This window comes from Macaca nemestrina, chromosome 7 (assembly GCF_043159975.1).
Source record: "Macaca nemestrina isolate mMacNem1 chromosome 7, mMacNem.hap1, whole genome shotgun sequence".
Taxonomy (NCBI): Eukaryota; Metazoa; Chordata; class Mammalia; order Primates; family Cercopithecidae; genus Macaca; species Macaca nemestrina.
Window position 1 is genome coordinate 143,501,115 of NC_092131.1, and position 15,326 is coordinate 143,516,440.

At 36.0% G+C, this 15,326-nt stretch overlaps 1 protein-coding gene across 1 annotated transcript in view; it reads left to right on the forward strand.

Moving 5' to 3' along the window:
* LOC105489609 (ADAM metallopeptidase domain 10) overlaps nt 1-15,326 on the forward strand; it is a 154,266-nt gene that overhangs the window by 99,595 nt on the left and 39,345 nt on the right. The window contains exons 6-8 of the mRNA XM_011754544.2: nt 5,519-5,668; nt 7,719-7,811; nt 10,750-10,933. Of these exons, the coding sequence (XP_011752846.2) occupies nt 5,519-5,668; nt 7,719-7,811; nt 10,750-10,933 (427 nt within the window). The remainder of the gene's footprint in view (nt 1-5,518; nt 5,669-7,718; nt 7,812-10,749; nt 10,934-15,326) is intronic.

Consider the following 15,326-nt stretch of genomic DNA (forward strand, 5'->3'; position numbering starts at 1 on the left):
CTACTTGTCTGACGGGATTAATAACCAGAATATATAAGGAGCTGAAATAACTATATAGAAAAAAATCTAATCTGATTTAAAAATGGCCAAAATATCTGAAGAGACATTTCCTAAAAGACATACAAATGGCAAACACGCATATGAAAAGGTGCTCAACGTCATTGATCCTCAGAGAAATACAAATAAAAATTACAATGAAATATCGTCTCACCCAGTAAAAAATGCTTTTATCCAAAAGACAGGCAATAACAAATGCTGGTGAGGATGTGGGGAAAAGGAAACCCTCATACACTGTTGGTGGGAATGCAAATTAGTACAACTACTATGGAGAATAGTTTGGAGGTTCCTCAACAAACTAAAAATAGAATTACCATAATCCAGCAATCGCACTGCTGCAGATCTACCCAAAGAGATATATCATAGAGATAGCTGCACTTCCATGTTTGTTGCAGCACTGTTCACAAAGGCAAGATTTGGAAGCAGCCTAAGTGTCCATTAATAGATGAATGGATAAAGAAAATGTGGTACATATACACAATGGAGTACTGTTTAGCCATAAAACAGAATTAGATTCTGTGATTTGTGACAACATGGATGGAACTGGAGGTTGTTATGTTAAGTGTAATAAGCTAGGCACAGAAAGACAAACTTCACGTATTCTCACTTATTTGTAGGAGCTAAAAATTAAAATAATTGAACTCATGGAGATAGAGAGTAGAAGGATGGTTACTAGAGGGTGTAATAAGTATTAGAGCAGTGGTGGGGGAAGTGGGGATGGTTAATGGGCACAAAAACATGTTAGAAAGAATGAATAAGACCTAGTATTTGAAAGCACAGCAGGGCAACTATAGTCAATAATAATTAAATTGTACATTTTAAAGTAACTAAAAGAGTGTAATTGTATTTTTAAAAAAGCAACAGAAAAGTCTAATATATTGTATTTTTTGTAATAAAAAGGATAAATGCTTGAGGGGATGGGCTCACCATTTAACATGATGTGATTTCCACGTTGCAGTACTGTATCAAAGTATTATATATCTTATGTACCCCATAAATATATATACCTACTATGTACCCACAAAATTTAAAAATAAAAAAATTTAATAGATAATGGGCAAAACATTTGAAAACACACTTCACAAAAGATGTTATAAAATATTTTGGATTTTGATCTGGAGAAACGTTTTGAAAACATAAGACTTTTCAGTATAAAAAAGATGAATATATTTTACTATATGAATATTAAAAATAAAAGGCATCTTAAAGTGAAGGCAAGTTATAAAGTTTGTATAAAATATTATGTGTTCACAAAGTATAAAATTAATAAAGAATTGTTTTTAAGTAGAGAACAACTGATTAGTACAACTAATATAAAGCAACCTGGCCTGAAAATAAAAATATTTTATTTTTATTTGTATATGTATATCTCCATATATGTGTTTTGTATATTTGTATGTATTTATTTGAAGGCATTGGAAAGATAACATGATTGTGAAGTAGTATGGGACCAAGATCTCCGAAAAAAGTATACACCTAGAATGGTGATCCTGGTATTTGGTTCTACCTTTTCTCCTGGTGTGTCTTTGAGTTTCTGAGGAGGTAGCTGAGAGACTGAGAGGGAGAGTAGAACTGTGCAGATTTATTAGGTTGAGGATGAAAATATTGTTTAGGATCTGCCCAGAAGAGCTATTGGTTGGGACCTTGAAGGACTACTCCCTAAGAGTAAAGGTATAAATCATAAAATGTTCAACCTCTCCTCACAGAAATTAAAGTTTCACACCACATCTCAGTCCCTGATTGGATTAAGGTGATGCAGGATTACTAGTGCACCGAGCCTAACTCTGCTTACCAGAAGTGAAAGTAAATCTTTTGAGAAAGGTGTCAGTCACAACCTCACATTAAATCTGTGGTTATCCACATACATAGCCTGGCACTCAGTTCAATGTAACCAGTATACGAACTAACAAAACAACATGATGGAAGAACAAGAGAGTCAACCGACAAAGGAAATGGTACCTGGATAAGAAAATTATCTGACACAGACTTTAATATATTCAAGTCATAAAGACTAAATTTAAAATTTTAGCAGAAAATTGAAAATTAAGAAAAGAACTGGTGGGAAATTTAGAATTGACAAATATAACAACAAAAATTAGGAATTTGATGGATTTAGATTTGGATAATATAAGAAAATAGAGCCAATTGCTAAGAAAAGGATGGAAAATACAGAAAAGAGCATAAGAGAAATAGATGATACGTTCAGAAAGTCTAATATATGTATTATGTAATTGATGTCCTAGAAGGAGGAAAATGGAGAGTCAAGTAAGGACAGGTAATGGCTGAGAATTTTTCAAATGTAACAGAGAGATATCAAACAACAAATTCATTAAGCCCTGTAATTAGGACAGGATAAATACTTTATAGTGAAAACAATACCATAGCACATTATTTGAGAAGTCTGAAAGCCCAAGATATAATCTTAAAAGCAACCAGTGAGAAAAAGTTTAACCACTCTTAAAAAAGCAACAGAAAACATAGCAGCTCATTTCTCATTGGAAACAGTTGAAACCAAAAGACAGTAGGATATGCTGAAACAGAGAAACTACCCTCCTCTAGGATGCTGTGCTCAGAAAAATAGATAAAAGTAAAATTAACACATTTCAAATGTAATATATAACCATCTGACACACTGGAAGTAGTTTTTTTCCTGATGAAAAGATTGCAGGCTCAAATGCTAACTTGTAGATGAAGTATTGAATAAAGAACACGTTAGATAATTTTAAATTAATTTTTACCGTATACTACAAAGCACTTTTTCATATTTCAGACTGATTTCTTATTTAAAACCTTTCTTTAAATAGGATTTTCACATTAAAGCATCCAGGTTTTTTTTTTTGTTTGTTTGTTTGTTTGTTTTTGTGGTCTGGAGTAGAAAATCTTGCATATATAAAACTTCAACATTAGCTAAAATAAATTCCTTTTTGTGTAGAATGACATGATTGTAAATATTAACTGCATTTCACAAATACGTGGATTTGAAATACTTCTCAGTATTTGAGTCATTTACAAACTGTGTTAACTGAGACCTGGAGACCATCTAAATGAAAACCCTGAGTAGAATAGTATTCAAGGTAGGCTTTGGGGACAGTTCCCCCAAATGTTACACTATTTCAGTAGTATTGGTACCCATGAATAATACAAATTGTTTTAAAAATGAGTTTTATTGTGTATATATCAGGTATACTACATGATGTTATGAGATACATGTAGATAGTCAAAATGGTTACTATAGTGAAGCAAATAAACATTTCTATCATTTCACATAGTTACGCTTTTTTGTGTGTATGGGATATAATACAAATTTTTCATTTTGTGTATGTTCACATGGAATTATTAAGGGAGAAGGAAATGTCAAGAAAGAAGAAATTGTGATTTAAAATTCAATTTGGGTTCTATATTACTGTGCCATCAAAAATATTTAAGGTGATCCTTTTAGGTGTTTACATATGTTTGACTCTTTGGATTCAACAGCAGTGGTAATTCTTTGAAGAAATACTTATTGAGGCCAGGCATAGTGGCTCATGCCTATAATCCCAGTACTTCGGAGAGTTGAGAGGAGGATTACTTGAGACCGGGAGCTCATGACCAGCCTGGGCAACATAGGAAGACCTCCGTCTCTATAAAAAAAATTAGCCAGGCGTGGTGATACATGCTTATAGTCCCAGCTACTTGGGAAGCTTAGGCGGGAGGATTGTTTGGGCCCAGGAGTTTAAGGCTGCATTGAGCTGTGATCATGCCACTGCAGTCCAGCCTGGGTAACAGAGCGAGACTCTCAAAAGAAATACTTGGTGGGTGCGGTGGCTCATGCCTGTAATCCTAGCACTTTGGGAGGCCAAGGAGGGCGGATCATGAGGTCAGGAGATCGAGACCATCCTGGCTAACATGGTGAAACCCTGTCTCTTCTAAAAATTCGAAAACAAAATTAGCCAGGCGTGGTGGCGGGCACCTGTAGTCCCAGCTACTCCTGAGGCAGAGACGGGAGAATGGCGTGAACCCGGGAGGCGGAGCTTGCAGTGAGCCAAGATCGCGCCACTGCACTCCAGCCTGGGCGACAGAGTGAGATGCTTGTCTCAAAAAAAAAAAAAAAAAAAAATAGTGTGTACTTTTTGCTGCCAAGTCTTTGTTAGGTGGTAGCATTACAGTGAGGATCAAACAGAGATAATTTCTTCTTTCCAGAACTTACATTCTAGTGGGTGATGTGGGATGTGGACAGAAATTAAATAATCCCACAAATAAATGTAAGGTTGCACTATGTAAGAGACATTGGTATATGGTTCTGTGAAATGGTATAATGGATAAATTGACCTTCTCGAAGTCTAAAGGAAGAAGGAAGCCATTAACAAGATCAGAATAGGTAGTGTCAGCATGTGCAAAGACTGTGGCAGGAGATAGACTGTGTGTTGGAGGATTGGAAAGAAAACGTGTATAGCTGTACCACAGACAGCTAGAGTTGGGTAACATAACAGGGTTTCTTTGTGAAGTAATATGGAATGAGAAAAGCTGCATAGTTAAGTAGAGGCTGTGCAATGTTGATATTTGGGGGAGCATGTCAAGAAGATTGGGCTTAATCTTTAGAGCAATAGGAAGTCATTGAAATACATTATTGAGGTGGATGACATATTCAAATTTGCAGTTTGAAAAGATTGCAGTATGGAGAAGAGATCTAAGGCCATTAGTGGCTATTGGTTGATTAAATTGATTTTACTACAGTATTCTAGATAAGAAGTAATGGTAGCTTGGGCTACAGTGGTGGAGCCAGAGATAATGGGTAGATACCTTAGGTATTTAAGAGATAAACTTGACAGAACTGGATGGTAGATGGGTATTAGATGTGAGGTAGAGAAGATATCAAAGTATTATAAGCTATTACACAACTCGCTTTAGATTTAAATGAATACATATTAAAATATATGTTTTGAAAATGTTTAGGCCGGGCGCGGTGGCTCAAGCCTGTAATCCCAGCACTTTGGGAGGCCGAGATGGGCGGATCATGAGGTCAGGAGATTGAGACCATCCTGGCTAACACGGTGAAACCCCGTCTCTACTAAGAAATACAAAAACTAGCTGGGCGAGGTGGCGGGCGCCTGTAGTCCCAGCTACTCGGGAGGCTGAGGCAGGAGAATGGCGTGGACCCGGGAGGCGGAGCTTGCAGTGAGCTGAGATTCGGCCACTGCACTCCAGCCTGGGCGACAGAGCAAGACTCCGTCTCAAAAAAAAAAAAAAGAAAAAAAAAAAGAAAATGTTTAAAAGTGAAGGAGTTCCTTGAATAGATAGTAAATTATCTATATGGAGAAGATTATGAGACAAAGTGATTTTAGGAACTTTCAATGACAGCAGAAATACCTATGGTGTTATATAAAGCAGAGTAAGAAATTGTTTATAGTATGTATTCTTAATTAGATAAAATGATAGTATTAAAGCATGCTAATTATCAAAAATGACTCTTTTTGATGTATAGATACCTCAAGAAGAACATGCTGCTAATGGTCCAGAACTCCTGAGGAAAAAACGTACAACTTCAGCTGAAAAAAATACTTGTCAGCTTTATATTCAGACTGATCATTTGTTTTTTAAATATTACGGAACACGAGAAGCTGTGATTGCTCAGGTATTTCTGATTATGCACTGTTTTAGTAGTCCCCGTATTGTTTTATAATACCTTTTCTTTCCTTTAAAAATATAAGTTAGTATATTCTCTTTTTGGGAAAAAGTATGCATTTTCAGTTGTGACGTGATAAAATGTGTAAGATAAGTACATGGATAACTGAAAGACGAGTTGGGATATTTTAGTGTCAAAAGACAGGTAAGACAATGATTTCCTGAAGGAGATGATGACACTGAAGTTTAGCTTTGGAAAGGGAGTTGAATTTTCATTTGTGGTCTTAAAGGACGGAAAGATGGAGGAATCCTTCCAACTGGAAGTATTTAATTATATTCTGTATTTTTACTGTATGTAGCACTTTCTTAGTTACATTATTATTTGCACTTGTGTCTTCTCAACCCTCATTAAAGTATAAGTATTTTGCGGGTACCCTTCAAAATGTCCTTCGTGTTGAAGGTACCCAGTAAGAATTTGATGAATGAACTTTTGACTGAAAGGATTTGAAATGGATAAGATGGAGGTACCACTAGTATAAATGATTCATTTTGGTGGTGAGGATGAACTTATTTTTAAACATGTGTAAAAGCTGGGTGGTTCTTCCCTTAGGATTTTGAAAATGTGAAACTAGAGCTTGAGGGAAGGGTTGCCTTGAGAGATTGAATGTGGAAAGAATGAAACCAAAGGAGAAGAAATTGGAGCTATCTGTATATGGTGAATAGGTTGAGGAAGAGAAGCTAGTAAGGAAAAACGTAATAGTTAATGAGGTAGGAGATTTTCTAGGATTTACCAAGGAAGAAATACATTTCAAGACAAAAATAGCTTGAATTTATAATGAGCCCTATGAGCACAGCTAGGAATTTCATTAGCAGTGTTTGGCAGCCTGGGCTACCTTTGAAGTGATTATTGTTAATGCTTTTACTTGACCATCTTGTTTTATGTTTTTACAGTTTCTTTGAAAATAACTTTGAGAGTATATATATGTTTTTACACAAATCGTAGCAAGAGTATTTTTTGTAAATGAAGTTAGGAAGGTTGTCTACAGAGTGGTTTAGAAGCTAGAAAGTTTAGTTGGGGGTCAGCTAGGTAAACGGATGCTTTTGGGTTTATCATCGTTTATCTCCTTGTAGAATTTAGCAAAATCTGAATGTATATTTATTATATTTGTATTATCTCCCTCTTTTCTTCCCCTACTAAAGTAAGCCTCTGTAAATTTATAGGGACCTTCTGTATTTTGTTCACCACTATATCCCCATTGCCTAAAACAGTGCCAAGAATATAGAAAGTGGTCAACAAAGCTTACAGAATGTGTACTAGCGCAGCAATAGAAGGATTAAAGTCAGGGAATGACTGTGTGTTCTGAACTGTCAGGGAAGTTCTTATAAAAATGTTTGAGCTGAGTCCGAAGGATAAATAGAGAAAGATACTCCAGGCATAGGATGTACGTGAAAAGTAATGAACGTGTGACATTGTAGGATTGGATTGAGGAAACAAAACTTTTATGTGACTGAAACAAGAGTGTATGTTTGGGCCGGTTGTGGTGACTCATGCCTGTAGTGCCAGCACTTTGGGAGGCCGAGGTGGGTGGATCACTTGAGGTCAGGAGTTCGAGACCAGACTGGCCAACATAGTAAAACCTGTCTCTACTAAAAATACAAAAATTAGCTGGGCATGGTGGTAGGCGCCTGTAATTCCAGCTATTCGGGAGGCTGAGGCAGGGGGATCACTTGAATCTGGGAGGCAGAGGTTGCAGTGAGCCAAGATTGCAGCACTGCACTCTAGCCTGGGCAACAGAGCAAGACTCTGTCTCCAAAAAAAGAAACAAAAATACAAGTGGGCATGTTTGTTGTTGGCCAGAGGAGTCTGGAAAATAAAATAGAATCTCCCCTGTCAGTGCAACTCACTAATCTTTTTCATGTTTCTGTCCAGTATATAATGTTGACATTTTAAAATGTGAATGTGGTGGGACATGAATAATTATTGATTTTGAAAATGGAAATTTATAATCTTTTTCATCTTTCAACATTGCCTCTAAAATGTTCTGTTTTTTAAATCATAGATATCCAGTCATGTTAAAGCGATTGATACAATTTACCAGACCACAGACTTCTCCGGGATCCGTAACATCAGTTTCATGGTGAAACGCATAAGAGTAAGGAACTTAAATAGTTAAAAACACTTAAAAAGTGCAACAATCCAGACCATGTTTACACACACACAAAAAAGCTTGCTTTTAATTTTATCTTTATGAATTAAATAATTTAAATTAAATTGTATCTGTTGATGCAGTTTTTTACTCCTGGCATTTACACATGTACACACACACAGATACTTGGGTTTATGATTTAAGAATTAAAGGTATAAGGTCTTAATCCGGACTACAATAGAGGTAAAGTGTGTTTTCAGTCTGTCTGATTAACATATTATTAAGAAAGCTCTGACTCTTCAATAACTACGGATATAGTACTTGACTTTTTCCCCCTAACATTATCCCTCAGTTTCCTAAAATTTGCTTTGTGCAATATTTTTCACTGTGTGTTCCATTTGGTGTTCCAGGGGAAAAAGAGGATAAATACAGTGTTTAAATAAAATTGGAAGTTGGAAAAACCCTTAATACTATAATCTTCTTGAAAATTCACAACTCACAGTAACATATATCAAGTTTTGAGAAGTCTTCAGGAAAGAAACCCATATTTTTCTAAATTTTTGACCATGAAACTTTTTTTTAGAAAAAATATATTAACATGAACAGATTCCAAAATACTTTAGGCATTTTGAGAAAAGCTGATCCAGAGCCATAGGGTCACATAGTATTAGTTTTAATGTTATAAATTACAGGTAAATAAATAAATTACTGATAAATTTAGGCTATTTTTTCAAAAAATTTCTGAATATTCTAAATATATATGTATAGCTTTTTAAGAAACAGTATTTATATACTAAATAAACAACCGAACTTAAAAAAATCATCCTTTCACAAAAGTATTTGCCGCAGGGTTCCTTAATATTTATGCTTTCCTAGTTTTCTTCAAATATGGTTAGATAAAATGTCTATACTAGAAAATTTTAGTATATACATTCAGCCACATAGCTGTAGGTAGTCCTTAAATTTAGAAGTAGTATGATTAAATCTTAAATTGAATTTTCTTAAGGTGAAATATGATTTACTGATTTACAGTATAAGAATTGTTCATAATTAATTGCTTTCATGTATTCTGTGAGCAACATAAATCCTTAAATGAGCAAGTAACAATGATAAGAAGTATTAAGTGTTGCTGTTTAGTAGGCAGAGCAATAAAATGCAAGTAATGAAAAGTAGAGAACACCTCAACACATTTTAGTGATGCCCTTTGAGGAAAATGATTTGTATTATGAAGAAATGCATGTGTATAAGTAAATAATGTGGTAGTTGGTTGTTTTTAGACCTTAACTCTTATTAAAACTTTAGTAAAGTTTTATCTGTTGAAGGTTGTTCACAACCTATTAATTTAAAATTTATATTCTGTCAGCAAATATTAATAAGCCATTTAAATAATAGGTAATTACAATTTAGATGCAATTTTTTCTTTTTTTTTTCGAGAAGGAGTATCACTCTGTCGCCCAAGCTGGAGTTCAATGGCGCAGTCTTGGCTCACTGCAGCCTCTGCCTTCCAGTTTCAAGCGATTCTCCCACCTTAGCCTCCCAAGTAGCTGGGATTACAGGGATTACAGGCACCCGCCATCATGCCTGGCTAATTTTGTATTTTTGTAGATACAGGGTTTCATCATGTTGGCCAGGCTGGTCTTGAACTCCTGACCTCAGGTGATCCGCCCGCCTTGGCCTCCCAAAGTGCTGGGATTACAGGTATGAGCCACCGTGCCTGGCCTTAGATGCCATTTTTATTTATAGCCAGTATTAGAAAATTACTAGAAAATTTTGTTTTTATATTTAGTGGGAGAAAGCCATCTACAGCATGTCTTCAAGCATGGAGTATCTGTAAAATACAGTGTGTTTGCTTTTGAATTTTTTTAGTGTTAAATGGCTGTAACTGTTTTTGGTTAATTGTTAATAGATAAACCAGATGTTCTAAAATCTATTCTTAAGCAGTTGCCCTCAATGGTGTTTTTGCCTTCCTGCTTCTGAGCCTCTTTGTTTTACTGGAGTGTACGGGTCATAAAGAGACCTGTAATTCTTGTTGTATCAACCATTATGTGATCCTCTTATTGCCAACATTTTCAAATAGACTGAGGTTTGCCTTTCAGTAAAAACATTTACTTTCATATTGTAATGCCTTAGCTTACCTGGGGAAAGCCAAATTGTTCTAGGACTTCATAGGAGACAGACAGGTCTCTGAAAGGATGCAGGGGCTAATAAATAAAAGCTTTTGTTTAATAGAAGTCTGGTATTGGAACAGATTATTCAGATTCCGAAGGAGGAACCTGTGGTAGGAGTATAGTAGCTAAGTGTCAAAAGAAACATTCTGAAATAACTCAGTTTGAAATAGTAAAAGAAGTGAATTTGAATTAGAAAGCAAAATTCTTGCCCACAATCAGGAAAAAAAAAATAAATTTGCAGTTAGTTTGGTTTGGCCCCTGTGACTCTCTAGGCAAGGAAAACCAGGAAAATGATTTGTCTGCTGAACTGACAGTCTTGGGTTTGATACCTATTTTATATTCTGGTAATTAGCTAAAGTACAGGGTTTTATATCCTTGTAGGTGTCACCATATGTAGGAGATTAGGACTAAAGGAGACTTGTTCAGATAATTAAATTTGAGAAACTATACTTCCTTTACTGAGCTTCTGAAAGCAAAACTTGTTTTTTCTTCCCAAGTGTTCAGTGTTCAGGAATCTGGTGAATACTTGCTCAGAAGTATAACATCTTCAATTTTAATTTCCCTACCTAGCCTTTCTTTTTTATTTGTTGTTATTGTTTTGCCTTCTGTGATCAGCTCAGGGATGTGGGCAGTGGGAACAGCCTTAGAAGCCTTAATTCGGGCCTGATTTCCATGGGAGCATATTGTCCAGGTATATGCAGAAGAAGGTGAGCAGACATTTACACTAAAGCTCTGCTAACATTAATTACTTACTAAATTATTGTTTTGAATTTTAGATCAATACAACTGCTGATGAGAAGGACCCTACAAATCCTTTCCGTTTCCCAAATATTGGTGTGGAGAAGTTTCTGGAACTGAATTCTGAGCAGAATCATGATGACTACTGTTTGGCCTATGTCTTCACAGACCGAGATTTTGATGATGGCGTACTTGGTCTGGCTTGGGTTGGAGCACCTTCAGGTAGTTTATCATATTAAATATGTCTTAACTTACTACTTGAAACAAAGAGGAGTTTTCAGGGAATGTTGAATTTTCAAATTATAGGAGAAAGTGATGCCTTACAATATCTTAATTTATGCTACTTGAGTTAGGCAAGACTCATAAGCATAATGGAAAAGGCATAATAGATGAAGGAGCTTTTCATTTTGAAATGCATATAGGGAAATATCCTGATTCCTGACATTTGAATAGACCAAATGAAATAAATAATTTTGTGAGAAAAAGTGGTAATTCTGAAACCCAAAGGGAAATTTTATTTTTCCACAATAAAGTTAATAAATGTTATATATTTCCCCAAAATAGGGTACTTAGAATGAAAAGAGGAAAACTGTGTCTTGCTCACTCTTCTGTAGTGAGATAAAGAGCAGAGAAATCCTCATCAAGAGTGGCAAGTAGAAAGAAAAGAAAGCCTACCTTTATTATTTTATTTCTAGCCTTTATTCGAATAAAAGGGAAGCACTGCATGAAAGAGATGTAGGCAGGAAGTCCCTGGTACCCACAGCTCCATTGACATCATCACCTGGGTTCATACTCTGCTGAGTTTCTGCCTTAGCTATGAAAGCTATTGTCATTGATAATGTTGGGATGGGACAATACCCTTCCCATTACAGTGGGGGTGGAGTGTCGTGGAGGAGCTGTGATTTACTGTATAAATTCAGTTTCCTAGTTTAGAAATCCAAATTTATTAATTGAAAGATGAGTGGAAAGGACCCCAGGCTCTTTGAATATAAATTGTGCCAAGTAGAGTTTAATCAATAGTATATTATCTTCTGAGCTATATACAACAAATTCTCCTTCTGATAATTCATTTCTATGTTTAAAAAAAAAAAAAAAAACTTCTGCTTTATCCAGAGTAATAGAAACTTTTGTATTCCTATTCTTATTAGTTTATTCTTTGATTTGTTTTGTATATTTTAAGATCTTAAGTAGTTCTTTATTTTCCTTAATTTATATTTTTCTCCTTTTTTAAAAGTCATTATTTTAAGTCAATATTTTTACAATTGCCATAGCTTCTTTTGTTTTTCTTCTATGTTTTAAAGTGTACTCAATTTCATGATGTCATTTTAAAGTACAAGTTTATGTCATGGGCTGCATATTAATAGTGCAGTACTTTTGGATATTTGTCTTTTATGATAATCTGTGCTTTTTTTGTTACTTGGATTGGTCAGCAGATTGTACAGCTCACTCTTTCCTGTGATTTTTCATGTGTAAAACTTCTATACTCTGAAATCTCTTTGCCCCTTCAATGTTTGGATGATTTTATCACAAAGTTTGTGATTTCTTCTCCCTATTCATTAGTAAGTACTATTAAAAACTCAGGGTCTCATATGATTTTATTTGTATATATCCATTAATACGGTAGTTCTGAAGTCTCAAATGAGTGGTTCTCAAAGTGTGATCCATGGACTAGCACCATCATCATCACCTAGGAACTTGTTAGAAATATAAGTTCTTAGGCCGTACCCAGGTCTCTTGAATCAGAAACTATAGGTGTGGAGCCCAGCAGTCTTAGTTGGAACAAATTCTCAAAGTGATTCTGATGCACACTGAAGTTTGAGAAGCACTACATTAATATTGTTGTCTCTAAAGCTTGCTCACAAAATGCCTCCTGGGTAAGTGAGTTTGATCTTAAACTAAAAACTTCCTGCCATTTTGCATTTTCAGTTATAGACTATTGTATTTAAGGATGTAATGATTCTGTGGGAATTTGGTAAAATTCTTCCTAAATCTTCAGATATTCTCACATCTTTAGATTCAGCTACTTATTTTTTTTTAAAGTAGGCTTTATTTTTTAGAACAGTTTTAGATTTACAAAAAATTGAACAGATTAGATATTCTCAAATCTCCATCCTCCCTTCCCTGACAGTTTGTGGGAGTACTGGTCAGGTACATTTTAGAATGGTCCTCTATTTGGAATCTGTCTGATGTTTTCCTCATGATTAAACTGTAGTTATGGGTTTTGGGGACACTCAGTGTTTATGTCTTATTGTTTGTGATAATTGGATCACCATTTGTGATGCTGCTCATTTTCCCGAGGTAGGCAGAGTTTTGGATTGAAAATGGTGGGGCATGTTACTTGTATTTTCTGTCTTTTTTTTTTTTTTTTTTTTGAGACAGTCTTGCTCTGTCACCCAGGCTGGAGTGCAGTGGCGTGATCTCCACTCACTGCAAGCTCCACTTCCTGGGTTCACACCATTCTCCTGCCTCAGCCTCGTGAGTAGCTGGAACTACAGGCGCCCACCACCGTGCCAGGCTAATTTTTTGTAGTTTTAGTAGAGACAGGGTTTCCCCATGTTAGCCAGGATGGTCTCGATCTCCTGACCTCGTGATCCGCCCGCCTCTGTATTTTCATTATTAGGGTCTTCATAAAGGTGAAACAAGATACTTCCTGTGTACTTCATGAGCAAAAATATGGTGATTGGCAACCAAAATAGAAAACTGAGACTCCTGTTATTAACCTTCTATCGCCATTTTCCCCGCCTCTGCCTTTTTTCCTTTTATATTATTATCTCTCTTTATTTCAGACGTTAGATGTCTGCTTCGATTACTCTATGTTAAACCCCTAACTTCAGCTCTTGGAAGCCATCTTCTTTTTTTTTTTTTTTTTTTTTTTTTTGAGACAAGAGTCTAGTTCTGTCGCCCAGGCTGGAGTGCAGTGGCGCGATCTCGGCTCACTGCAAGCTCCACCTCCCGGGTTCACGCCATTCTCCTGGCTCAGCCTCCCGAGTAGCTGGGACTACAGGCGCCCACCACCGCGCCCGGCTAATTTTTTGTATTTTTAGTAGAGACGGGGTTTCACTGTGATCTCGATCTCCTGACCTCGTAATCCGCCTGCCTCGGCCTCCCAAAGTGCTGGGATTACAGGCGTGAGCCACCGCGCCCGGCTTGGAAGCCATCTTCTAAGAGCTGCTGGGGAGGGGCTAGGCAGGCACAGAAGAATAGAGACCAGAGTGGGAAAGAAAAGGGATCTTTGTTCCTTTGGTCCAGCTTTTTCTAGTGTAGGTTATCTGCCCTGAAATAACGTTGCCAGCTTTCTTCTTTACTTGTCTTTGCCCTTACTTCTAGCTGAACTGAGTTTCATATTTGACTTAATTTTTTTCTAAAGCAGGGAATGTTATATGTTTAGTCTTGATTATTTCAATACCTTTATGAGGTGTAGGTATTATTGTCTCCCCTCTACAGATGGGGAAACTTGTGTTCAGAAACTTTGTGACCAACCTAGTATCACACAGCTAGAGGTGGAACAGGATCTGGAATCTGGACCTTTTGACTCCAGATTCAGTTCATTTGGTAATTATATTACTAGGTATTTTATATGTGTATAAATAAAATCTACACACACACACACACTAACATCCTAGCCTTTTCTTAGATGTTTCAAATAAGCAGCTGAAATGTTTTCTGCTTCTTAGTAGAGGTTATATATTGATGGAATATGTTTTCTTCTTTCTTGAGAGAGAATAGTTATAAAATCATACTAAGCTATAATATTTTGATACAATTTTGGGTAATTGTCATGGCATAATGGGAAGAGCAATGGATTGAGAGGTGGGAGACAGGATTCTTGTCTTTTCTCTGTCTGTAAATTCAGGAAAATAATTTTTCTTCTGGTTATTTATTTTTTTCATTGTAGTTCTATCTTTGCTCTTCGAGTCTTCATGTTTCTACCTATAGGTCTTATCAGTTAACTGAATGAACAGAGTCTCGGTTCGGCCTGATCATTGAATGCGGCTGGCTTTGGAATTCATCTCTGTAGTTAGTCCTGAAACCTTTAGTACTCCTCTATTTGTGAAGAACATTTTTTGAGGCATTTCATTTGGTAGAAATAGTCTCTTCTGTTTTTTTAGATTCGATGTTTTAGTTTGATATTACATATTAAAATTTGAGAGCGTAGAGAACTTAACACAGGGTTCTCGGGAAAACCCACAGCTTATTCCTAACCCATAGTTTAAAAGTATAATTTCAAATGTTGGGAAAATTACATCATTAGAATATTGCAATAGAACACTTTCTATTGGCATTTTGTGCTTGTCTGGACCCCTTGTATATTTAACATCTTTGATCCCTACCCATTACATGTGAGTAGTGCTCTCCAGACTTGAAAGCCAAATGACTGTGCTCTCACATTTCCTAGTAACACTTCTGGGAGTAGTACTATGGTCTGGTCCAGAATTACTGCTCAGATTAGTATTGTATGATCAGCATGTTACTATTAGTTTTTGGCCTCCTCACATCAAAACTGTATTTATGGAATATGTCAAGGTATCCATATTACTCTTGTATTTTTTTCTAAGACTTTTTTTTGGGGAGTGGGGTGGAGTTGGTCTGTTTTGAAGTTTAGGACGGATACTCT